Raw genomic sequence first — 24,257 nt, 5'->3', positions numbered from 1 at the left:
AAAAAAAAAAAACACACTTAGGTTGGCTATGAGACCAAATCATTCTAATTCTTCAGAGAATTGCTAGTCACTTTTACTGATCTTTCCAGTATGGCATATTTGATTATAGTTCTACTTCATGGTAATTTATCTCTTCTCTATTTCCCTGCTGATTACCCATGTATGTCATGGGAAACAGAAGATACCCCTTTGCAAATGGACCCCATACTTGAGTCGGTGATTTCACAGCCGATTTATAAATACTTTATTGTTATCTGGTTTATAAATACAAATATCACTATTATAAATGGTGTCTCCCGGGGATCTGTACCAGGACCAGTACTGTTCAACATATTCATAAATGATCTGGAAAAATGGAGCGAACAGTGAGGTTGCAAAATTTGCAGATGATACAAAATTACTCAGAATGGTTAAGTCCAAAGCAGACTGTGAAGAGTTACCCAGGGATTTCACAAAACTGGGTGACTGGGCGACAAAATGGTAAATGAAATTCAGTGTTGATATATGCAAAGCAGTGCACATTAGAAAACATAACCCCAACCATCCATACAAAATGATGGGATCTAAATGATTGTTACCACTCAAGAAAGAGATCTTCACGTCGTTGTGGATAGTTCTCTGAAAACGTGCTCAAATGCAGCAGCAGTCAAAAAAGATAACAAAATGTTAGGAACCATTAGGAGAGGGATAGATACGACTATATACATGAAACGCCCACACCTGGAATACTGCGTGCAGTTCTGGTCTCCCCATCTCAAAAAGGATATATTTGAATTGGAAAAGGTACAAAGAAAGGCAACAAAAATACTGAAGGATAAGGAAGAGCGTCTGTATGAGGAGAGATTTAAAAGATTTTGACTTTTCAGCTTGGAAAAGAGACTACTAAGGGGAGATATCATAGAGGTCTATAAAATCATGAATGGTATAGAGAAAGTGAATAAGGAAATGTTATTTACTCCTTCATATAACACAAGAAGCATGTCTGTATTTCTCAGTGTGTCATACCATCATGAGTTAGTCTCCTTTCAAAGAACAATTCAGCCCTATCATACGGTCCTTACTCGTACAGAACTCTCCATTAACTTTGCTGAGGGACAGTCCTATAATGCTTTACCAGGCACTTTTTGTTTTCTCTAATGTACTTCTAATGACTGTCTTTTTATAGCTAAATTCTGGAAGAAGGGAGTTGGGCCCATCTTCTTTTATACTGGGAATGAAGGAGACATTTGGGAATTTGCTCAGAATTCCGGCTTCATCCTTGAGCTGGCAGAACAGCAGAATGCGCTAGTGATTTATGCTGAGCATGTGAGTATTTAACTTTTTTTTCCCATATTTTTATCTCCATCGGATATTGCCAGCAGCAACCCCCTACAGTCCCAGGATAATTAGGTGCGAATCCCTTACTCTGAAATTGCTGTGCACCTCCCAGGGACAGTCTAGACATAGTAGTGACTCTCCCCTACTGAGCCACGTACTCTAAATTATTTATTGTGCCCATCAGCGGTGCAGTATAAATAATAGTTCACTCCGCAAAACCTAGGCTGTATTGTGCTTTAGAATGATGCTTTTGTAATCGATTTTCTCTAGCTCTAAACATCAATAAATTCACAGGTGGAGAAGGGTGTGTGGTGGGGGTCTGCATTATTGTGCCTAACTTGAGAACTGTTGAGTCACATTCTGCTCTGTTTTACCACCCATGTAAGCTCTCTGTAGTCTGCGGAGCTGCGTGAAGTCATAGGTCTATGAATGAGGTGAGGGTTCAATCTTCATCACTCATTCAACCCTTGGTATTTTGAGTTGTTGGCCTCTCTGCTAAGATGGCCAACAAGGGGGCCAGTTAATGCCCGCTGTTTTAGGTTGTCATGTGACTGCTGTCAGTTACGAAGAGAACAGACCACTGGGGAATTTTAAATTGGCCACCAAACAGCTGTAGGATGGCAATGACTTTCAGCTTCTGCTGTCCCAGGCAGGCTTGAACATGATGACCTAGGAGGAGAGGAGATATGATGCAGCGGGTCCAACACCTCTTTATGCCTCGTTTTCTTTCAGAGGTATTATGGGACATCTCTTCCATTTGGGAAACTGTCAATGCAGCGGGAAAATATCGGCCTGCTCACTGTGGAACAAGCCCTTGCTGACTATACAGTGCTCATTACAGAGCTTAAAAAGCAGTATGATGCCAGGGACTGCCCAGTCATTGCCTTCGGAGGCAGGTAAATGCTCTCAAGTCTCTCCAGGTACTTATCTTCCTTCTCTACATTGTTCCCTAACTGGTGTGATGCTGTCCTTTATAGGCTTCCCCTTCCAGTAGAAATGCATGCTTTCCCAGGATTCCTTGCTCTCTCACTTCAATTTTCTTTGCACTGAAGCATGATGGGTACTTGCAAGTGGTACGATATAACTCTGGAATGCTACTCCTTCCCCTAGTTGCTTCAGTTTGTTTCCTAGCACTGATTCCTGATATTTGCTCTCTGTTTAAAATGTGTGCTGTCTGGATGAGGGCCATAAAGTCTCAACCCAGCAGCCTTCAGTCCCCTGCCAGGACATGAGCTCTAAAATAGGACACCATGCTGAGCAGTCAGTTCCTGATCTCTTCCCAACAAGGCTGCTTAAGATAAGGAGATCAATCAGACAATGTTGATGCCTGCCTTAATGGAATAGGTAATTCATCTCGGGTATTTAGGGCTGCAACTCCAAAAGGCAGCTTGTCACAGTCAGTCCTGGCTTCTAGTCACTTTAAATAGGCACCATGAACTGGAAATCTGTAAGCAGTGTCAGTGAATGAACTAGTTCCAGGTTCTGTGTCTGTCCCTGAGCTGACCAAGAGCGCTGGACCACCCCACCCCAAGAACTTCAGGAGACAGGGATGCTTAATGTAAAACTGTAATAAAACATTCTATACTGGAAAGGCAGGAAACTGGTAATGAGATAAAGAGCTTTTGACCAGTAAGTCTCCAGTTCACATTCAGCCCAGGCAGCTGGTGACTGGAAAGATTTTATGAATGTATTGCACTTCAGCAGCATGTGTGAAGGGAATCATTGGTGTGAGTTGTGTTTGCAGTAGGGAAACTATCACAGTGGTTGGTAGGCTCAGTAGAGAGGCCAAGGATTGATGGCATTATTGAGGCTGAATTCTCCACTTGACTTTGGAGGGGATCTTGATGATGCACTTTGGCTGGGCCACATGCGGGAATCTTTGCTGCTGCTGTTCTGTGGGTAAAGAGAGGACTTCATTCTCCAGGGTATGAACGGAGCTGCCTGAGGATTTGGGAAAGGTCAGCAAGTAAATGCTGGGGATACACCCCAAACATAATTGACCCATTTTTGTGTGTGTGTGTGTGTGTGTGTGTGTGTGTGTGTGTGTGATATCTTTAGATGCCCTTACACCCAAGCTGCCTACTGCAGATTGGAGACCAGCTGCTTGCTCCTCTCAACCTCAGTGATGGGTTTAGATTTGTTAATGCTTTTTGGAAAGGAGAGGACCAGAGAGCTGCTTTTTTTAAAATTGTAAGATGAGATTCTCATTTAGAGTCTAGGCTCACTGGGTTGGGCAAGGCCACAACTGCTGGCTCCACATGGCCCAAATTACCAAAAAAGTTTGCTTTAAATCACGTGTATTGAGTGAAGTAATCCCTCTCTCTCTCTCTCTCTCCCCCCCCCCCCCCCCACAGTTACGGAGGAATGTTGAGTGCTTACATGAGAATGAAATATCCTAACATTGTGGCTGGAGCACTAGCTGCCAGTGCTCCTCTGTTGGCTGCGGCTGGGATTGGAGACCCCAACCAGTTCTTTCAAGCTGTCACTGCAGTAAGTGGAAGCTCCATTGAAGGAACAGTAGCTGGCTTGTCTCCAAGTGGCAGTATCTTTCCAAACTGCCTTCTCCTTGTGACAGAGTGTTGGGCTGAGTGAGTAGCTGGAATGGGGACCTCTAAGGAAAACCAGCTGCTGCAGGATGTCACGCCCTTCCCTGTGTCAGTACTGCACCAGCAGGCCAGCATGGGGTAGAGGATGCTGTGTTGATGGAGATCTCCTGGATGGGTAGCAAAACTGAGCTCTGACCCCCATTGTCATTGAAGATACATTATCTCAATATTAGTGTTCTGGCCAACTTCCACCCTGGGAGCTTCCAGATAAATCCCCCTTGTAATCACAGCTGGATATGCCTGGCTAAATACCCCTTGTAATCACAATTGCTATTCTTCATTACCTGTCCTAAACTGTTATTTCACTGTGCATGCAATGCTACATGGCATTTGCTTAACCCCAGAGGTAGCTGCATTTCAGTAGTGGGCAAAGTGACTCCTAGTGCACTGGAAAAGTTTGTAAAGCACTGGGATCAATTTGAGTGAAAGGCCCTGTAAACACAAGATGACTATTGCAGGGTGATAAAAAGACTTTTGAATTATTTGGGACTATTTTAACGTCATTGGAATTATGTTATAAGGTCCCCCTGGGCTGCAGGTTAAGCTGGGGGTGACTTGCCAGCTGATAATCTGAGAACATGGAACATTGTGCTAGTGAAAAGTCCCAGGCTGATGACTGTGAAGGCTGAAATCCTGAGTGAATCCACAGAACAGCTATAGCACAAGCAGCGGCTGGCCTGGCCATCTGCCTCAGGGCTACCTTGCTGCTACAAGGGCAGAGGAGGTGTTCAGTCTCCAGATCTGTCCAACTGATGGCTTCTCTGAGGAGACTGCACACAAGGAGCAGTGTTGATGCTCATACACTGAGAACTCAACGGTGGCCAGTAGCTTCACGGTTCACATAAGCTGTTGAGCAAGAGGTGGTCACATGCAGGGCAGGATATGAGCCAGTGCTGCAGGTGAAGGTTCCTGTGATGGGGTGCACTCACCTCTCATGAGTGTCTCCTGTTGGCTGACTGTGATCCTGCACTTTCTCTTTTCCTGTCACCTCCAGTAGGTTGTTGCCCTTGTCAGGCAGGTCCTTCAGTGGCTCAGCCCTCTGTCCAAGTCTCTCACAGTCAATATGCATGAACGTAACAAAGGTCCAACAAGGACTGTTGTTGCGCCCTTGTTGGTGTCTTTAGTCCTGTCTCTGGGCTCAGTTCTCAGCTCCTGGGCTAGCTTTAAGACCTTCCCTGCCCTGTTGTAGAGCACTGCTCCCAGGGCTTTCTCCCTGGAGACTTTATCCACAGCAATTCTCACTGCCTCAGCTCTCCAACTTAAGTTCAGTCTCCTTCCAGGTAACCAAAAGTTCATCGGTTGCCACTAGCCCCCATCCATTCCTCCGCACCCTGCTAGGGATCCCACCCCACTTTTTTGGCAAAACTGTGCATTTGTCCAGTTTGCTCTTGCCAACTGATGATCAACTGGCAAGAGCAAATGGGATAAATGTCCAGTTTTGTCCAAAAAAAAAAAATCAGGAAGGCCAGGACAGAGCCTAAAAAAGGGACTGTCCCAGCCAAAATGGGACATATGGTCACCCTACAACCCAGGGACCCTATAAACACCAGAAACCTACTGCTTCCCTTAATAGTTGCTGCTGTATTCCCTGAACTGCTTCCCACTTGGTCAAGTTCACCTGTTGCCTTAGAGTTATAGTCCTTGGGTTGCTTGCATCTGTTCCCTGCTTGAGCAGGGTCTCCCCAAGCCACCATGGCTGGAGAGTCCCTCTGTCTTATCTCTTGTGGCCCTAGCCAGGAACTGACCTGCTCCGGGGTCTTGCAGCTCTTTTTATCTGAGCTTGATGAGCTCTGATAGTTTACAGGGAAGCAGCCATTCTAGGCAGGCCTGGATGACCCACCTTCACTGCTCCTTTCCTGGGGGAAGGGGGTGGTAGGACTGCCTGCAGCAGCGGGCCTCAAAGGACCTGGTACCAGAGCCCTGCAGCAGGACTGGGATCCTGTGGATCCCACATGACCCACTGCCATAATAGCAGGAGCAGGTAAAATGTATTTTGTTGTAGGTGGGATTGGGTGGGCAAAAAAAAAAAAACCAGACGGTGGTGATTTGCGGGAAAACACATCATCTCTCATCAGCTTGTCATAAATAGAATTTCAGCAATGTAAAGCAAGTTTTTCTTATCTTTTTTTTTTTTTTAAAATAAAGGTTTTCATACTTTAAGCGAGGGATAGAAAGAGATTTGATGTCTGTTCTAACAGGAGTTAAAGTATTTTTGACATGGTTCAAGCAAGATTTGTTGTATTCTTTTAGTGGTAAAAATAGTGTCTGAAGTCTCTCACACACACACTCTCTCTCTGACTTTTTTTGTTTTTTGTAGCATGAGTGAATCTGTCTCTTGCAGGATTGAAGGTTTTTGTGGGTGGGAGTGGGATAAAAATGCAAGAAACAATGCAGGAGCGGGTGGGAGTGGATATTGCAGAGCGGGACAGGAGCACGATTAAAAAAATAGTCCCACGCAGGGCTCTACCTGGTACACCTGTCACTGTTCCGTATCCTAATTCCAGTCCCATGTGACTGTGGTTAATAAAGTCTCACAAGGGCAGCCTGCAGAACTCCTCCCTCCTCTTTGATGCAACTTAAAATGAATTTGCTTCTGAAGCAGAGGAGGGAAATTGATTCTTCTTGGCCAGTGAGCAGCAAAGTTCTCCTGAAATCCTGACACATTTACCATGTCATTGCTCCTTCCAATCTGGTATCCTGCCTCTGTCTTTGCCATCAAAAAGCCTTTAATGTTCCTGCTCATTTCCCCAATACTCTTGGAAAGATAGGAGAAAACTTGTGGGCTGTTGTCTTGTGTCCCAAGGTAGGAGACTGGATTCTGTCAATCTTAGCTTGCAAAGCAACAGATAATACTTGTGGGGATAAACTGTCCAGCGCTGCTTGGAATATAGTCACTGTGTCTGACTTGGTGACCTCCTGCAGCATGGAGTTCCACAGACTGATGTGAATGAACATTTCCACATCTTGGTCCTAAATTAACTGCCTGTTAATCTAAACAATAGTGCCTTTGAGCTTGCACACTCTTGTTCTGAAAACCTTATTTAGATTTGGTGGCTTAGAGCCCAGAGAAATCTGTGGAAAATCTTAAGGAAAGGGAATGGCTTGTGTGAAGATGAACTGAAATGCTCTTTAGGTGAACAAATAAAAAGTCTCATTTAAGATCCTAAATTGTTAAGGGAATACAAGATGTTAAGCCTTAAAAATACGCTTTTGAAAACTAAATATTTGAAACCATTTCTTCTTAATCACCAGCCTGGCCCAGCTCTGAGAATTCTTCCGTGTGTGAAGTTAATTCTTCCCTAATGCAGTGTATGACACGTAGATCCCTGCTCTGCTTTAGGTACTAATGATACCATTAATTATTGCACAAACCTGAAACTGAATTTTTGCTGAGTCTTTTACATTTAAAAAGAACCCCTTTCCATTGACTCCCAAAATGTGTGCACCTGTAGCATTAAGACTATCTGTGTGTTAAGATCCTAAGCAGTCCCTTTGTGTATTTTTTTTTTAAAAGTGCTTCCTTTCACCTTTAAGGAATCTTCATAGCAGCATTGTATGCACTGAAGGCAATTTAGAGTTCAGTTGCTGTCCTCGGTGAGAGAATGCACCTGTGTTGTTAATTCCTAAAGGCAAACATTTCATGACTCAGTCGCAGTAGTTTTCTTCCTCTCATTCATTTTGCACGAGTTAGACAACGTTTACATGGAGTGAAATGCCTTCTGTTGAAGGCCCTCCAAAGCGCACTCTAAACACTAAGCCTCATAACACACAGAGGACATGGGAAGTGTCAGATCCATTTTAAAGATGGGCTGAGTGTAGCACCGAAGGTAGTGGCCATGTTTCTAAATGCATGTATACTTTTTTCACAAGGCTGAGTTAAATGTGCAAACTGCCTGTCTTATACCTGTGGGCTTTTGTGTGTGCAATTCAGGTACACACAAGTGCACGCTTCCAATAGCCTTGCACAAGTCATTTAGTACCAAGCTTATCAGGTGACCTGGAGAGGTGGTGATAGAAACTAGGGCCCTGATTCTTGCTTACTTTTTTCCTAGTGTAGACATCACTTGTGGCTACTTCACACAACTCTGGTAGGATAAAAGGGTCTTAAAATGTGTTATTAGTAACAATAATCTCTAGCTCTTATATCTTCTTCATCAGTAGATCTCGAAGCACTTTACAAATAAATTAAGTATCATTATTGCCATTTTACAAATGATAAAGGGAAACTGAGGCACAGAGAAGGGAAGTGAGTTGCCCAAAGTTATCCAGCAAACCACTGGCAGAGCCAGGAATAGAAGCCAGGTTTTCTGAGTCCCGATCTAGTACTCTATCCAATAGCCAATGCTGCCTCCCAAAACATAATTTACTCTTACTTTGCACTGGCAGAATGCTTCCAAGGGGCCTTAGTGTAAATAAGAATCAAGGCCTTTGAGCTCTGTGACCAGGACCCATTCTCTTTTCCTAGCTGCTGAGTGTGTCCCCTACTGTCACTTAACACTGAGAGGAGAAGTTATACCTGACTCTTTCTAGCAGAGAGATGGCAGAAAACAAACTGGCTGCCATTCTGTTTGGATAAGATGGAATTGCAGCTTACTGCACCTGGGGGAATGGGGGGGGATCCTTTGGAAGAGAGGACAGAGATTGTATCAGCACCATCCATAAGAGTGTACATATGACTTGCCGAAGTGGCTTGCAGTCTGTTAGCCCTGTTGGTGGCTCATAGTGCCTTCTGCCATGGCTGGCTGCTCAAGACGACAGGGGCTGCTCCCCTTGGATACAGACCTCAGAGCTGTTATCTATCCATGTTTGTGTAACTTCCTGGTTTGGCTGCTCTAATCTTTCTCTCACTCTCATCATTTTAGGATTTTCAGAACTATAGCCCAGCTTGTGTCAAGGCCGTGAGCAAAGCCTTCCAGGAAATCAATGACCTCTACTTGCATGGAGGTAAGATGAGCTTGATTGCCCACGACATAGTGCTTCCAAACAGCAGGCAGGAGCCGTCTCCAAGGTCCTCTCTGATTGAGAGAGTTGCAGTTTTTAAGCCAATAGTTAAACCAGTGCAAACCCGTGTGCAGACCCTTATTTAGGGTTAAGAGTGGCTTATTTTGGTGTACAGTAAAAGACTTCAGCTAGATTGAAATGAGACCTCTTAAACTGAAATAAGTATGTCCTCACAGAGGTTTGCACTGGTTTAACCAAACTAATTTAAAATCACACCTTTGGTTAGATGGGTGTAACTTCCTCATGGAGACAAGGCCTCGGGGTTTTTTGTTTTATGTATATTCATGTTATGCACAAGCCGATGAGGTGCATTGTGTGCAAGCTGATGGTGATGTCAGCAACTGTTTGCTGATCCCAAGCAGCCTCTTACTGGAACCTTATCAAACATTGTTTTTCTCATCCTTCCTTCTTACTTCTCACTCCCTCACTTCTTGTTTGCTTGGTCCCCATTCTAATTCCTTTCCTCTGCCGTAAAGACGGCATGTGCTGGGACCACTAATGCAACCGTTGCTGCTAATTGTGGCACAGCCAGAGAGGGCACTGTGTGATGCAGTCTCCAGCTTGCCTCGTCTCAGCTAACAGAGGGTGTCTGCAACAGGGATCCTTTTCAGAGCCAGCTCATCTGGAGAGGCCTGCTAAAGTCAGGAGATCTTTGCGTTTTAAGGTGGATCTGAGCTGTAGTGATGCTGTGGGGCCCAGATTTATTCTCACTCAGTGACTCTCTCAGCTCTCAAATGGAAAAAGATGCTTTTCCCCACTAACTATCAAATTCAACCCCAGATCTGACTGTGCAGCTGGGCTCTTTCTGCCTCTGCTTCTCAGTGGAGGCAGCACCAAGCCGCATTCCCCAAGGGCTACGCTGGCTCTGCAGAGCTAATGGGAGTGAAAACAACTCTGGGAGCAAACTAAAGAGTCCGAACCTCCTGCTGCAGGGAATCAGTAATCCTCATTAGTTTCCAGTGGGAGTTGTATCCTGCTGTGGAGAGACTAGGCTCCAGGAGTGGAAAGGAGTAATGGCTTGTCTACACTTAAAATGCTACAGCGGCACAACTACATTACTGTAGTGCTTCAGTGTTGATACTACCTATGCTATAGGAGGGATTCTCCTGGCGGCGAGGGTAAGCACCCCCCGACCCACCCCGCCCGAAGCAGCTAGGTCAGCGGAAGAATGCAGGGTTATTACACAGTGGGGGATATTTGCACCTGAATTCCCAAGCTTGTGTAAGTTAATATGTAGTATTACAAACTCTGTTCTTGTTTTCATAGCTTCATGTTACTCCTGACTATCCAGCCATGTGGAATGAATGAAACATGGCACGGCTCTATGATATAAGTTTACATTCTTTGGAGCGTATGTATCGTGTTTCTTTTCCTCTGCAGCCTACGATAGAATCAGCAGTGAAATGTCCACTTGCAAGAGGGTTTCTAGCAAGGAAGATGTCTACCAGCTGTTTGAGTTTGCTCGAAATGCCTTTACTATGATGGCTATGATGGACTATCCTTACAAAACAGACTTCATGGGTCACTTCCCTGCTTACCCAGTCAAGGTGAGTGCCGGGGTGCTGGAGGGATCAAGAAGAGCTCTTACACCTTCTTGAGACAATGGATATCAACTTGTGTGTTCTTTTCTTTTTGTCCTGCCACTAAATATATCTGAAACCGATTGCTCTGAAATGGATGGCTGCGATAAGCCTCAGCCAAACTGCTTTCATTCAAATTGCACACAATACAAGCACATTGACCTAAACTTTCAAAAGTATCTTATCATTTTAGGAACCTCTGTTTTTTGATTGTCCAACTCAAGACACCTTTAAAGGGCTCTGATTCTCAGAGGGCAAGTGACTCGGACTTCCTAACAGTCAAGCTCCTTTTAGGTTTCAGAGTAGCAGCCGTGTTAGTCTGTATTCGCAAAAAAGAAAAGGAGTACTTGTGGCACCTTAGAGACTAAACACATTTATTTGAGCATAAGCTTTCGTGAGCTACAGCTCACTTCATCGGATGCAGTGAGCTGTAGCTCACGAAAGCTTATGCTCAAATAAATGTGTTTAGTCTCTAAGGTGCCACAAGTACTCCTTTTCTTTTAAGCTTCTTTTAAGATGTCTCAGGTCAGCCCCCCGCCTTGAGGCCCACAGAATCACCCATTGCCAGGTCATAGACTATATAGGGTAGCACAGTGGAAGCAAGAACAGGATTTGTTCCCCAGAGTTTATATTTTTGAACATTTCCTGACAAATAATCCTTTTGACCTTTGTCCTGTGGTAATTCTTCCTCTCTCCATTCGCCCAGGGAAAACATGCTCTGGAGAGCCAGGCTGTGACTTGCGGATATCCCTTCTAGCATAATACACTGTTTTGTTGACACTAGAATAAGAATATAATAGAATACCTAGCTCTTATCTAGCGCTTTTCATCGTTAGATCTTCAAGCACTTTACAAAGGAGGTCAGTATCGGCATCCCCATTATACAGATGGGGAAACTGAGGCACAGAAGGGCAGTAACTTGTCGAAGGTCACCCAGTAGCAGAGCCAGGAACTGAACCTAGGTATCCTGAGGTCCAGTCCAGTGCCTGATCCACACCATCTCACTAAATAGCCCAAAGGATTGGGACCACGGTATGGAGCTCTCCAGTCAACCCTCCCAATCCATCTAGGGCAGTAGTGTCCTGGTGGTTTTAGATGGCCTAGGGCAAATAGCATTGGTGGTCTTCATTCAGTTTCTGGTGTGTGGCTTGTCGTGCTCTTGGGCCACGGTGCTACAGTACAGAACTTCCCCCAAGTTCCTAACTGCTCCACTTGGCTGTTTTGCTAAGGAGCTCATGAATGAGCCACAAAGGCTGACCTTCCCCATCCTCTCCACTAGGGGATCCTCCTCAGGCAGGTGAGGCACTATGCCGGATGGTGTAGAGAAGCATGCGTTGCTGGGGCCCATGTTGGACCTAGGGCGATGACTGATAAAACCCCAGGCAAAGATTTTTCACGAGCAACTAGTGATTTTTGGGGGGCCCAATTTGAGACTCCTTAGAGGAGTCTGGTTTTCAGAGGCTGAGTGGTCGGCCCCCTGACCATCAGCTCCTTTGAAGGTGTCTCAAGTTGGGCCCCTAGAATCAACAGTCATTCTTGAAAATCTTGGCCTCCTCCTCTAGGCTATTGGCCTAGCACCTGCTGTGACCCAGACTCTACTAATCACTGGCATACGAAAGGGCTGTAACTGACATTGATTCCCCCGTACTTTTTTCTGCTGTCGGAACCTACTGCAGCCCTTCAGCATAGTGGCTCCAGGGTGAACTGCTTATTTCCTGGCCAGTTCCTCCAACCCACTCGGTAATTAGAGGACAACTTTTCCATTGTCCCCTTACAAAAACAGCTAAAATGAGTGAGGGAAAGAAGATCTAGAGGACCTTGAAAACTGGCGAAATAGAAATGGGATGAAATTTAATAGTGCAAAGTCGTGAACTGAGGGAATAAAAGAATTTTTGCTATCAGCTGGAGACATATCTGTTGGAAGCGACAGAGGAGGAGAAAGATCTGGGTGTATTGGTTGATCACAGGATGACTATTAGCTGCCTGTGGGATGTAGCCATGAAAAAGGTTAATGCAATTCTAGGATGCATCATGCAAGGTATTTCCAGAAGAGATAGGGAAGAATTATTGCCATTATACAAGGCACTGGTGAGACCTCATGTGGAATACTGTGTGCTATTCTGGTCTCCCATATTTAAGAATGATGAATTCAAACTGGAACAGGTGCAGAGGATGATCAGAAGAATGGAAAACCTTCTTTACAAAAGGATACTCAAGGAGCTTGGTTTCTTTAGCCTAACCAAATGAAGATTGAGGAGATATAATTGCTCTCTATAAAATACATCAGAGAGACAAATCCAAGGGAGGGAAAGGAGATATTTAAGTTAAGGGCCAGTGTAGACACAGAACAAATAGCCATCAACAAGTTCAGGCTCGAAATTAGACGAAGGTTTCTAACCATCAGAGAAGTAAAGTTTTGGAACAACCTCCCCAGGGGAGCAGTGGGGCAAAAAACCTAACTGGGTTCAAGACTGAGCTAAATAAATTGATGGAGGAGAAGGTCTGATGAGATTGCCTACAATGGCATGCGGTCCATCTGTGACTGCTAGTAGCAAATATGTCCAACTGCTGGAGATTGGGCACTAGATGGGAAGGGCTCTGAGTTATTCAGAGAATTCTTCCCAGGTGTCTCGCTGGGGGTCTTGCCAACATGCTCAGAGTCTAACTGATCACCATATTTTGGGTTGGGAAGGAACTTTCATCCAGATGAGATTGGCAGAGACCCTAAGGGGTTTTCATCTTCCTCTGCAGTGAGGGCACGGGTCACTTATTGGTTTAAACTAGAGTAAATGGTGGCATCTCTATAACTTGACGTCTTTAAGTCCCCTAACCTCTGGCTGAGTTACTGTTTATTGCTGAAGGGGGTGGCTGAGGTTCTGTGGCCTGCAATCTGCAGGAGGTCAGACTAGATGATCACAATGGTCCCGTCTGAGTGGAGTGTCTTTCCTCATTCCATTTCCTTTTTTTTTTTTTTTTTTTTTTTTATTAAAAGCTTCCAGGATAATCTTTGTGAAACTGAGACCTCCAAACTAACTTCTAATTGCTTGTCATTTAAAACATCTATCTGGAAAATGACCAAAGTGTCTGTGTCCCTTATCCAGGTTGGCTGTGACCAGATCCTTGCATACCAGGACCATATTAAAGGACTGGCAGCTCTTATCGGTGAGTTAGTTTTATCAGCTTTGTCATATTTGAAACTCTCCTTCAGAAGCACTTGTGAACGCGGAGTCATCCCATATTGTTTTACGGGCTATGGAACACTTTGCACTGCAGTGGCACAGGGACCTTAACACTTCACAGACAATGAATTAACCTTTCAGCTCCCACATGAGGTAACTATTAGCTTGGATCTTGCCCATTTTTTCAAAAGTGACTTTTAGGGTATGTCTACACTGCCAGGGAAGGTGTGAACCTAGCACAGGGCTAGCTTTAACCTAGCTAGCAAGGGGAACAGTAGTAGGGAAGATGTGGTGACTTGGGCTAGCAACCCCCTGCTGGGGACCCCAAGTACGTACTTGGATTGCTAGCCTGGGCTGCCACATCTTGATTACTATTGTTACCCATGTTAGCTAGATAATAGCTAGAATGGGCATGCCTACGTGTGCTGCAATCAGATCTTGTAGACATACCCTTATGCTCTTTGGAGTCTCAGCCCCATGGACTTTCAGTGAGACTTAGGCTCCTATGTCATTTAGGCCCTTTGGAAAATGTTACCCATACTCCAGCTCAACCAAAAGTTACAGGCTCGATTCAGCTGTCCCTGCTGGAGGTTCTCTAGCCTGTGTCTGCAGGAGGTCAGACTAGATCAGTGATTCTCAACCTATTTACCATTGTGGGCCACACATGCAGCTCTGTGTTATGTGAGCCACATCCACACAAGATGTATACTACCCATATGGCCTTAAGGACGTCACGTGGGCCACAGCTGTGTGCTGATTGGGCCTCAAGTGGCCTGTGGGCCATGGGTTGAGAACCACTGATCTAGATTATCCTAAAGGTCCCTTCTGGCCTTAAATCTATGCATCTCTGTGTTTTATATTGGGCTTCTCACTGCAGGAGAGGGGGGGGTGAGAGAGAGAGAGAGAGAAGGGTATCTAACGTACCTGCCTAAAGGGACTTGTAAGGAGATGTTTGACATTTTAAAAACTTTGAGTGCAATTTGCAGAGTAAAACACTTCTTTAGAACTGCTCTATTTTTTAAAAAAATAACTAAACTTCCTCTTCATTCATTTCAAATAAGGTTTGCGTATGTTAGAGATTTAGAAGGGAAAATATTCTTTATTTTTAAAAATAGAGAAGTTTCCAACCCAGTGCATTGCGGCTAGGACATGCCTCCACTTCCTCTTTCATTTTGCCTGCACTGCCACATCAGCAGTGCACGCCAGCAACATACTAATGTTAAGCCAAGAATGTGCTGCTCCTAAATCACAAGCTGCAGTGTTTGGCTAGGAACTGAGGAGAGCTGTTAAAATGCTACGGGTGTTTGCCACGTGCTCCGTCAGAGCAGCTCCTTCATGGATGCAGTTCCTGCTCCCTTTTAAAAAGCCGAGTGGGGCTCTTGTTTGTTGGTGATGAACAAGCTGAGAGTGGATCTCTTCCTGCTGTTGCCATCGGGCAAGCACTTCACTCCTCTCTCCTGCTGGTCAGCTACCATCTCACAGGACAGTTTAATCATGCAGGAGGCGTGATCTACCAAAGCATTAGGCAGGGAGCCAGCTTTCTTCCATATCCTCCGGTCAGGGTCATAGATGAACACGCCATCTTCTTTACTCATGCGTCGCAGCGATCCACCTCCTGTGATATAGAGTCCAGAGTGGAGCTCAGCGATACTGAACTGGCAGCAGTCAAAGGGGGATAGTGTTAGCGTGGTCCACTGGTCAGTCATTGGACAGTAATGTTCTGTCTCGTTCACTTGAATCCATTCCTCTGCCTGCAAAGAACCGGATCAACACTGATTTGCGACATGACAGTTTGGGTGGATAGTACTGTAACACTGGACTTTTTCGGTCTAACGATCCCCCACCCGATGAGTGATGCCAGGGTCTTAAGACATGGTTAAAGGCAAATTGTGTTCTTAAACTATTTGCCCACCAGGGGGCTCAGGATGCCTCCTTCGGAGTTGAAATGTGGCAGTCAAATTAGAAATATGGAGTAGGAGTACTCATTGTTTTTGTTGATACAGACAACACAGCTACCATGCTGAAACTAGTCAAATTAAAGGCATCCTAAGAAACCCAACTGGAACACCGAAGTGGTATCAGAAAATGGCTCTGAAGATGGGTCGTTCCTGTCTGGAAAATGGAGAAGGAATGCAAAGAAAAGGAAGTGCACCTAGGAGCTGAAACAGCCTAAGTTCTGGTCTGTCCCCTTTAGATTTAAGGCACAAGGGGGGAGCCCCTGAATGGTGGGTTGTGTTGTGTCGTGTCATGGACAGCAGCCAAGATGAAGCCGGGGGGAGAGGAGGTGTCATCCGCAGCTCCATCTACATCAACACACCCTCTACATCGAAGGCTCCAAGGGCCAATGTTTTTGCACCCACCGATTTAACCCGCTTAGATACCTGAATACCTGTCTGAATCTGCAGATTAGGGCACCATGCTGGGATATTCAGGTGGCCAAAACTGCAGGCACAAAACCAGAGGGATCTAGTTAAAGGCAGGCCTGAAAAACTGCCCCACCACTGAGTCATCCTTGATGTCAGTAATAACATAAACCATGTGTATCCTTATGCATTGAGCCTCCACCTATGAGCAAGAGGCTGGAGGCAGAGGCCTTGGGGACACCACAGGAGCTGTAGTTGCAGTATGGTGCATGGCCCGAAGCAGGGTTGCTTGTTGCACTTTGAATTCTATTCCCTCCTGGTGGAGTCTCCACCACAGCATTTAAAGGGTGTGGAGACACTCAGGGAATGCTTTGGAAAGGCAGGCTGCCACAGGACAGCCTATTCTAAAAGAAAAACCCTCACCTATGTTAACCCCCTGCAACGAGTAAAGCTGAAAGAGCTTTTAGAAACCTGATTTACTTGATAGTTCTCTCTCTTATGGCCCTCATTACCACAGTATCTGAGTACAGCACAATCGTTCATGTATTTGTCCTCACAACATCCCTGGGAGGCACAGCAGTGCTATTCTCCCCATTGTGCAGATGGGGAACTGAGGCACAGAGAGACTTAGGCCTGGTCTACACCTAAATATTAGATTGAGCTAGCTTCATCGCTCAGGGCTGTAAAAACTTTGTACCCTGTGTGATGTAGTTAGGCCGATCTGACCTCCACGGTTAACACGGCTAGGTGACAGAAGAATTCTTCCGTCGACATAGGTACCGCCTCTCAGAGATGGATTATGTACAGCAACAGCCAAACCCCTTCCTTCAATGTAGGAAGCATCTACGCCACGGCAGCCCCTAGCTGTGCCACTCTCGCTGCTGTAGCATAGACAGGAGCTAAGTCACTTGCCCAAAGCAGTCTGACAGAGCAGGGACTTGAATGCAGGCCTCCCGAGCTCTAAGCTAGCTCCCTACCCCCTGGACTGTCCTCTCTGTTCTGCTTGCTTTCCGCATTTCTCTTGGCATGTGTGAGGCGAATCGGCTCATCGGTTTCACTCCTGTATTAGGATGTAACTGCAGAGGCATGATTTGGCTTTTAAAACATTTCCATTGATGCTGTAAATATTCTCGATATTGGTAGTAACTAGGATCTGATTATAACAGGCCAGCAACTCATGAAAACAATTTTATGGACCTAGGCATTTCTACAGGCTTATTGGCCTGATTCACCACTGCATTAGTACAAGGCAAGACTGAAATCCATTGAAATTAATGATGTTTATAGTCATCAAACTGGAATAATCCAGTGCTGTAGAGTAGGACCTGTAGGTAGAAAGCCTGCAGCTGGGGCCCAATCTGGCTGTTTATAAGAACAAATCCCAACTTACAGCACTTAAAGTTCTGCCTCCAATACAGAAGATCCGGTCTCTGACCGCAGCCATTCCATGGTCACACCGGGCAAAAGTCATGGCCCGGTTAGTGATCCAGCGCCGCAGGCGAGGGAGGTAGCTGGATGTGTCCTTCAAGGTCTTGCCAGCAGAAAAGCCCCCTGGAGGAGAGAAGTGTGGCTAGAATCCCTCTACCCTGCTAAAGCTGATCTCATCAGAGGCTCATGGCACTCTGCAAACAGGCGTTAGGGGGCCTTGCCCGCCATCTCTGCCTGTCATGGTGAAAGGAGAGTGTTCCAGCTCCATATGCAGCCTTTCCAAGGTGCTGTACCCTGAAGACCCAGCTGTCTCTCCTACTCACCAGGAAGGGCAGGACGTTGTTACAAGTCGTGTGTGCCAGATGAGCATACAGGAGTCTGGAGGTTTTAAAATCAAACCTCATGGATGTGAAAAGTGTCTCCCGCAAACAGGTTCCCCCCCCCCCAACAAGATTTTATGGTGGCACGTGGGGTAGTTTCCAACCCAACCAGGAAGCAGGAACAGCCTCTCTTGGGGGATCTGCTTCCACCAGTCACCAGGATGTGCAGAGATGCACAAAAGTGGCTATTTAAAAAGAAATCTGTGCAAACTTCTTTCAATTTTCAAGTTTTGCCTGATTCTTGAATCTGAGCCAGTTCCTGTTCTCTAACCATTCCCTGGCTCTAAGACACCCATCACGTGGGTCTCTCAGGGCTGCAGGAGTCCAGCTTCCTCTCTTTGAGGCAGCAGGCTACTATTTGACAGGGCACACCCCTTCATGCTCGCTGAACTGAAGAATGCAGACCAAGTCGGAGTCTTTGAGACAAAGAAAAGGGAGGACAGGAAGTCAAATGTGGCTGACACAACACTTACCTCCGGGCTTTCCAGGTTGTGTGTAAACACGCTCCACCCCCACGCTGTCTGCTTGGATACAGCATGTTTTAAGCTCTCATACTAGCATTGCATGTGTAATTGTTCAGTATGATTGGACAGAGCTGTGGATAAGACCCCCTGGGCTAGTACTATGAATGGGATCATGTGATGGGGCTGCCTATGATAGCAAGGGACTAGACTCGGTGACCCAGGAGGCCCCTTCCAGTCCTATGTTCCTATCTAACTTCAATGAGACATTACCATGGTATGTCAACACTTCAGTGTTTTTAATGCATTCGTTCTCATGACATCGTGGGAGGTAGGGGAGCATCTTTATCCTCATTGTACAGGTAGGAAACCAACACAGAAGCTAAATGACTTGCCCAAGGCCATGCAGGAAGTCTGTGGTGGAGCAAAGAATTGGATTCCAGTCTCTCAAGCCCAAGGCTAGTGCCCAAACCACTGGCCCATCCTTTCGACCTATGTCGGATGGTCACTCTGACTGCTACAAAAGTGTCGCACTGGATCCAGGGTTTAAGATGCCATTTCAAACGGGCTTTTATGCTTATTTGGACACTAAAGTAGAACTGACGCTTCAGTGTCCTTTTCCTAAAATACCACAGTATAATGACATATTAAATGCAACATTCAGGTTGCACAGTTAAAATCAAACCAAAGAGGTCCCACTTGATCCTAATGATCATTTCTAGCCTTAAAATCTATGGAAGTCAAAAACCAAAGGTTCCTACTTCAATGTCAAATCATCTTATAGCACACAAGCAATAACATAAGTGTCCTTGTATTAATGGTGTGCTTTCTTTTGACATGAGACAGGACTAGCGATGACTGTACATTATACTACATGTCCAAGGGAACGATTGCTGAAAGAACCCCTTACTTTCTGTATTTCCAGACGTGTTTAATACATTGCATTAGGTAGGTGTGTCGTAGGCGGGGCGGGTAGCACTGCCTATTATTGTGGGAGCCCAACACTTCCCATTTAGAAGACTCTGTTTTCAGTTCCTTTTAACTTTGCCAAACTTTAAGTGGTTGAACTGAAATGTTCCATGATAGGTGTCTGCCTCAGGCTGAACCTTTTCTGGAAAATTCCAGCCAGAACAGTGTCGCTGTTTCCAAGATTGAGGCCATGGGAAAATACATTGTTTTGCCATGTTAAAAAATTCTGGCAGCTTTTTCTTTGAAAAATTCTAGTGTCTCCATGCTTTAGGCCAGGGGATGAATGGGGCAGGGGGTCCTGTGGAAGAAACACTTTGTGATCACGTCATTAATGAAAGTGCTTACGCACAAAGGGACTGAATTAGGGTTGCCCAGGCAGCCTTAATTTTGGCATTTTCTAACTTTGGAGTGTTTGACTTTGCAACCTTGGTAACGTTCTCTTACAAAGCACATGGAGCATGCGATTCATAAATTATATTGCAGTAGTGCCAATGGTCCCCATAAGGCTTGGGGCCTCGTGGTGCTAGGTGCTGTACAAAAACATCAGATAGCCCTTGCCCTGCAGAGCTTACACGTCAATTACTTTTCGTGCTTCACCTCCCAGGATGAGCATTCCAGAACAGTGCAGGGGATTTAGTCCCCCATCTTCCATTAAAATGCATGTCACATATGTGGCTAAACATGCGGCAATGTTTGAAAATCTCTCCCTAGTTTGCTTTCTTAAAGGAAAGCAGCTGGAATTTAGCCAAGACACCACGTTCAAAATTCCTGTTCTGACAAAACGTGCAATGGGATGTTTGACTGCAGCTGCCCAAGATCCTATTGTAAGTCTTCTCTGCAAGACAATGCCCTCTGATGTAACGGCGGGCATTGTTTGGGAGGAGGAGCACCACTTACTGATTCACCAAGAGTACCCCATACACCACTATGGATTTCCCTGGTCAGTCACCCATCCAAGCACCGTCCTGATCCAGTCTTACCTGACCTGTAAGGCTACTGGTAAAAGCAAAGTAGCTACATGAGTTCCAAGAGCAGTGTCACCTGAAATGTAGAGGATTCCCTTGTGGGTGATGCCTGCGTGATCGGCCACTGGCACTGGGAAGGGAGCAGCGTGCTCCCACTTGTTCTCCGCAGGCTGGTACGCTTCCATGGTGTTGGTGAGCTTCCCCAGCAGCGTCCCGCCACCCACAGCCAGGATGCGATCGGACAGCACATCTGCGTGGAAGCGCGTTCGCCTCTCCAGCATGCTGGAGACCTGGAGCCACGATGTATCACGGGGATCAAAGCGGAACACCTAGGATCACCGTAGAGGGAACAGTGGTCACTGAGCAAGGGCAGCTAGCTAGCCAGGGTGGTCGGAGATCCTCCAATAGGCATGGCTTTAAGAACTGTTATTCCCTGTAGTCACGGGGTGTGTCTGCAATTGTGTAGACATACCTGATCTAGCTTTAATTGGCCTAGCCTGGGTACCAGAGCGGTGATGCTGTAGCTTCATGGGCTTTAGTATGGGTTGTACAAGGCTGCCTAGAGCCCTGGCTAGTTACGGGGGGAGCTGCCCTATGCCTAAGCATCTGTTGGCCACAGCTTCACGGCTCCCACACACAAGCTGGCTAGATTAGAAGTAGCACAGAACGTCTACATGTGCTGCAGTCACGCCCCGAGGTTCCAGGGTAGCCCCCTTTCAGCTGTGAGGGCTAATACATCCCAATCTGAATGGTTCCTTTAAATGGCACTTAGTGTGCCCCAAGTCGAAACACACCTGCACAGCTTTGTCTGCGCACAGGGACGAAATGCTATAAAGCTTTGCTAGATGGGTGTGGGTAAGATCTATGCAACACCCCCTCCACAAAGTTACATCTCAGACTACAGCGAACGCCACGTGTATTTCTTGAGCTATTCATTTAAACAGGGCAAGTGATAGGAACCTGGTACAAGGCTCTGTGCTGTAGCATGACAGAGATGAGCTGTCTAGAGAATCCCACCTGACCCCTGGGGAAACTACCACAGCAAGGGCTGTCAGAACAAGGCTTCCAGCTGGAAACCCGTGTTATCCGCCTTACTGGACAGAACTTGGCTTGATCTTGGGTAAAGTTATACAGCAGCCAGGCTGGTATGTTAATTCACATCTAGTTGTTAGCAGTGCTGTGGCTTCAGCAGAGAGTTGTTATCACCCTCTGTTCTCTTGCCACCAACTGACCAGCGTTGTGTCCCAGCCTGGTCTGAGGCTTCCCATCTCTGGGGCAGAGCTGACCCTTTTGGGTGGTGTTGAAGGGACTAGACCAGGGCAGGACTGGCTGGAGGCAGCGCAGGGGCTGGCTGTGGGCAGGGCAGGGGGTGCGGCAGGGGCTGGCTGGGGGCAGGGTGCTGGGTGCTCACGGGGAGAGCAGCAGGATGCAGCCCAGGCCCAGCAGAGCAGCCGGGGACCCACCAGGCAGCAGCCCCAGGGCCAGGGGTTGGGGGAGCAGCAGCAGCAGCACCAGGGCTCGTGCCCAGGGCCAGGGGGCAGCCCACATGGCTCCTGCAGCACAGCGCCCCCGGTGGCCGGAGGAGGAATTACATCACTTCCCGGCAGAGCCCATCCAAGCCTCAGCGGCCCCTGCAGGGAAGTTGGTTAACAACCGGCTCTAAAACGGCTTAAAAATTTAACAACTGCTTCGCGCGAATCGGCTCCAGCTCACCACTGGCTTTAGCTCATCTGAACCTTTGTATATACAGAGCTCCAGGTATTCCCTTCAGTCACTTGATTCCTGCTAACCTAAAGCTCCTTAAGTCCCTTACCTCGTTTGAAGGCTGTTTCCCTGCAGGATCAAATCTGGTTTGACCGCCGATGACAAAGAGGAAGTTATTGATCACAGCTACACAGTGGTTGTAGACAGGTGTAGTGAGTTCACCTATCTTTCTCCAGGCACTGCAGCTCTCATCCGCAGCCCACATGTCTCTGCAGATTCTGTTGTCCGTGGTTCTGCCACCAAGAACGAGCAGCATAGAGGAGCTGGAGCGGATGCTTGTCTGTTGGGTCTGCAGGGCTGGCTGAGCATACAGCTGGGAGTGGTAGATTAGAGCCTCCTGGAGGTACCTATGGCACTCCAAGTCTGTCCTCATAATGGGGATTTCCTGCACATATCTCTGCAGATCCTGCAGAGGAATGAGAGGAAATCTGATTCGCCTTAAAATATCTGCCGCTCCTTTCAACCTCACGCTGTCATGCAGCAGCCAGCTTACGGCCGCTTTGAATAGCTCCAGCTCGGTGCACGCTGCCATGTCTGTCTTGTCTAAGATTTCACACAGGGTCTCTCTGTCCAGCTCCTTCATGCACTGAGGATCAGTCAGTATCTGTTTGTAGTGCTGCCCTACGTAGTTCATGGCTTTCTGTCTCAACTCTTCTGGACCAAGCCTCCTAGCAATGTTGAGTGTGTCCAGGCAGTTCTTGTGATTCAGGCCATCCTCCAGAAACTGAAAGCACAGCTTGATCACTTCCCGGATGAGCAGGGTTTCTGCTGCCTTGAACGTCTCTTCGACATTCTGTAGGGAGAGATCCAGTTTGTTGGAGTAAATGAAGTTGAGAACATTCCTCAGCCCTCCAGCGCTGATGGCTTTCAGCTGCACATTCGCATCGGGGCTCCCGGCACGTGTCGCGTTTCCAACAAACAGGATCTTGCAGTAGTTGCTCACTGAAGCCAAAATGATCTTGTGCGCTGGAAAGCGAACACCACCTGCCTCCAGTGTTACATCACACAGTGCGTTCTGTGAGCGGAGGCTGCATGCTCCGGCCAGGAGTTTAGCCAGGTACGTGTCCGATGTGAGAGAGTGGCTCTGAGTGCTGAGCGACATCCCTCTGAAAGCTGTCTTGTGAGCAGGAGGGGTGAGGAATTCTCTGCAGGTGTCTATAGGGAGTGATTCCTGCCCCCCATGTAGGGGTTCACAGTGGAGCCTTCAGTCTTACTCCTTGGGCAGCTGTGTCTTTCAGACTCTCCAGAATCCAGTCTAACAGTCGGCAGAGGAGACCAAGCCACGGCTAGCAGTAGTGTCACTGGCTTTTCTCTGTAGCATGTTCCTTTTGGGCTACTCTATGAGCAGAGTCCTTTGAGTGGCAGGCAGCAAACAGTCCTTCCTTCTCTATCTGCCAATTATTCCTCCACACAAAGGCACCCAGTCTCCTCCAGCTCCCATGCTACGCCTGATTGGCTTGTATTGGCCAGATACTTGTTTTCATCTGGGCAAGTCTGGGCACGTCACCCTCCCTTTTTCCATCCATAATCAAACAAAATTCTTTCTTTGCAGGGCTAGCATTGGCCAGTTTGCTTAAGTGGCTGTCTTGAAGCTGCAGTACATTCACCCTGGGGGGTGAACAGCCACTAGCCTTGTGCAGTTTGAGAATTCAGTTCAGGATAGTTTGTGTGAGACTATACTACAGCTGAAGTGCGTTAATCTGAGACTCACACAGGGCAGAGACCAGATTTGGAACGAGATGGGAGAGTCAACGAGGCCTGTTCCAGATGCTGGGTGTTGCAGAGCGGAAGGCTCTCCCACAGCCAGCAAAGAGATGGTGATGGTTTTGCTGATCTAATGACTAGGCAGATGGAGAGCTGTGATCTTTACTACAGCCTAGCTCAGAATGGCACACAGCCTTTTAGATCTATTACCCTGTCCACACCCCTTGATCTCCTTATGTCTTCTCTGGCTGGTCTCCCAGCTTGAGTTCTTTGGGGTTGCTCTGGGTAGCACAGCCATTGAGCTATTGACAGCCCAGCTTAACTCTGTCTTTCTGCTTGGCAGGAGTGTTCTACAACTCGACTGGGATGGTGCCGTGTTATGACATATACGAACAGTACAGAAAATGTTCTGATCCAACTGGCTGTGGCGTTGGCCCAGATGCCGAGGCGTGGGACTATCAGGTTCGCTGCTCAGAGGAATCAGTGGACTTTAATACAGATCCTCCCCCTTTCCATCTTGACAGTTCCCATTTCCATCAC

The 24,257-nt window shown here is 46.8% G+C and overlaps 2 protein-coding genes across 4 annotated transcripts in view; one reads left to right on the top strand and one right to left on the bottom strand.

The window, feature by feature from the left end:
* The window catches only part of DPP7 (dipeptidyl peptidase 7), a 30,866-nt gene that overhangs the window by 2,790 nt on the left and 3,819 nt on the right, over positions 1-24,257 (top strand). The window contains exons 3-9 of the mRNA XM_038374273.2: positions 1,166-1,305; positions 2,050-2,213; positions 3,672-3,807; positions 8,786-8,867; positions 10,305-10,471; positions 13,606-13,666; positions 24,061-24,179. Coding sequence (XP_038230201.1) covers positions 1,166-1,305; positions 2,050-2,213; positions 3,672-3,807; positions 8,786-8,867; positions 10,305-10,471; positions 13,606-13,666; positions 24,061-24,179 — 869 coding nt within the window. The remainder of the gene's footprint in view (positions 1-1,165; positions 1,306-2,049; positions 2,214-3,671; positions 3,808-8,785; positions 8,868-10,304; positions 10,472-13,605; positions 13,667-24,060; positions 24,180-24,257) is intronic.
* On the bottom strand, positions 226-24,064 carry LOC119844067 (kelch-like protein 13). Of its 3 annotated transcripts, XM_038374272.2 has the most exons (4): positions 22,063-24,064; positions 20,326-20,578; positions 17,437-17,597; positions 14,763-15,434 (listed from the first exon to the last, which is right to left on the bottom strand). In XM_038374272.2, the coding sequence occupies exons 1-4, from the start codon at positions 23,113-23,115 to the stop codon at positions 15,042-15,044; spliced, it is 1,860 nt and encodes a 619-aa protein (XP_038230200.1). In that variant the 5' UTR covers positions 23,116-24,064; the 3' UTR covers positions 14,763-15,041. The 3 variants fall into 3 exon arrangements, with proteins under 3 accessions (XP_043355044.1, XP_038230200.1, XP_043355043.1); XM_043499109.1 differs by lacking the exons at positions 14,763-15,434; positions 17,437-17,597 and adding an exon at positions 226-345; XM_043499108.1 differs by lacking the exons at positions 14,763-15,434; positions 17,437-17,597 and adding an exon at positions 17,918-18,270.

This window comes from Dermochelys coriacea, chromosome 16, assembly GCF_009764565.3.
Source record: "Dermochelys coriacea isolate rDerCor1 chromosome 16, rDerCor1.pri.v4, whole genome shotgun sequence".
Taxonomy (NCBI): domain Eukaryota; kingdom Metazoa; phylum Chordata; order Testudines; family Dermochelyidae; genus Dermochelys; species Dermochelys coriacea.
Note: the sequence above shows the minus strand (reverse complement) of the source record. Positions and strands in the feature narration are given on the sequence as shown.

What these genes read in the sequence shown, in the direction of transcription:
- LOC119844067 (XM_038374272.2), bottom strand. Translation starts at nt 23,115, where the DNA reads ATGTCGCTCAGCACTCAGAGCCACTCTCTCACATCGGACACGTACCTG. An exon ending in GGGAATCCTCTACATTTCAG is followed by an intron (nt 17,598 to 20,325) that starts GTGACACTGCTC and finishes TCTCTCCTCCAG; the next exon opens with GGGGCTTTTCTGCTGGCAAG. An exon ending in GAGGCAGAACTTTAAGTGCT is followed by an intron (nt 15,435 to 17,436) that starts GTAAGTTGGGAT and finishes GGTTCTTTGCAG; the next exon opens with GCAGAGGAATGGATTCAAGT.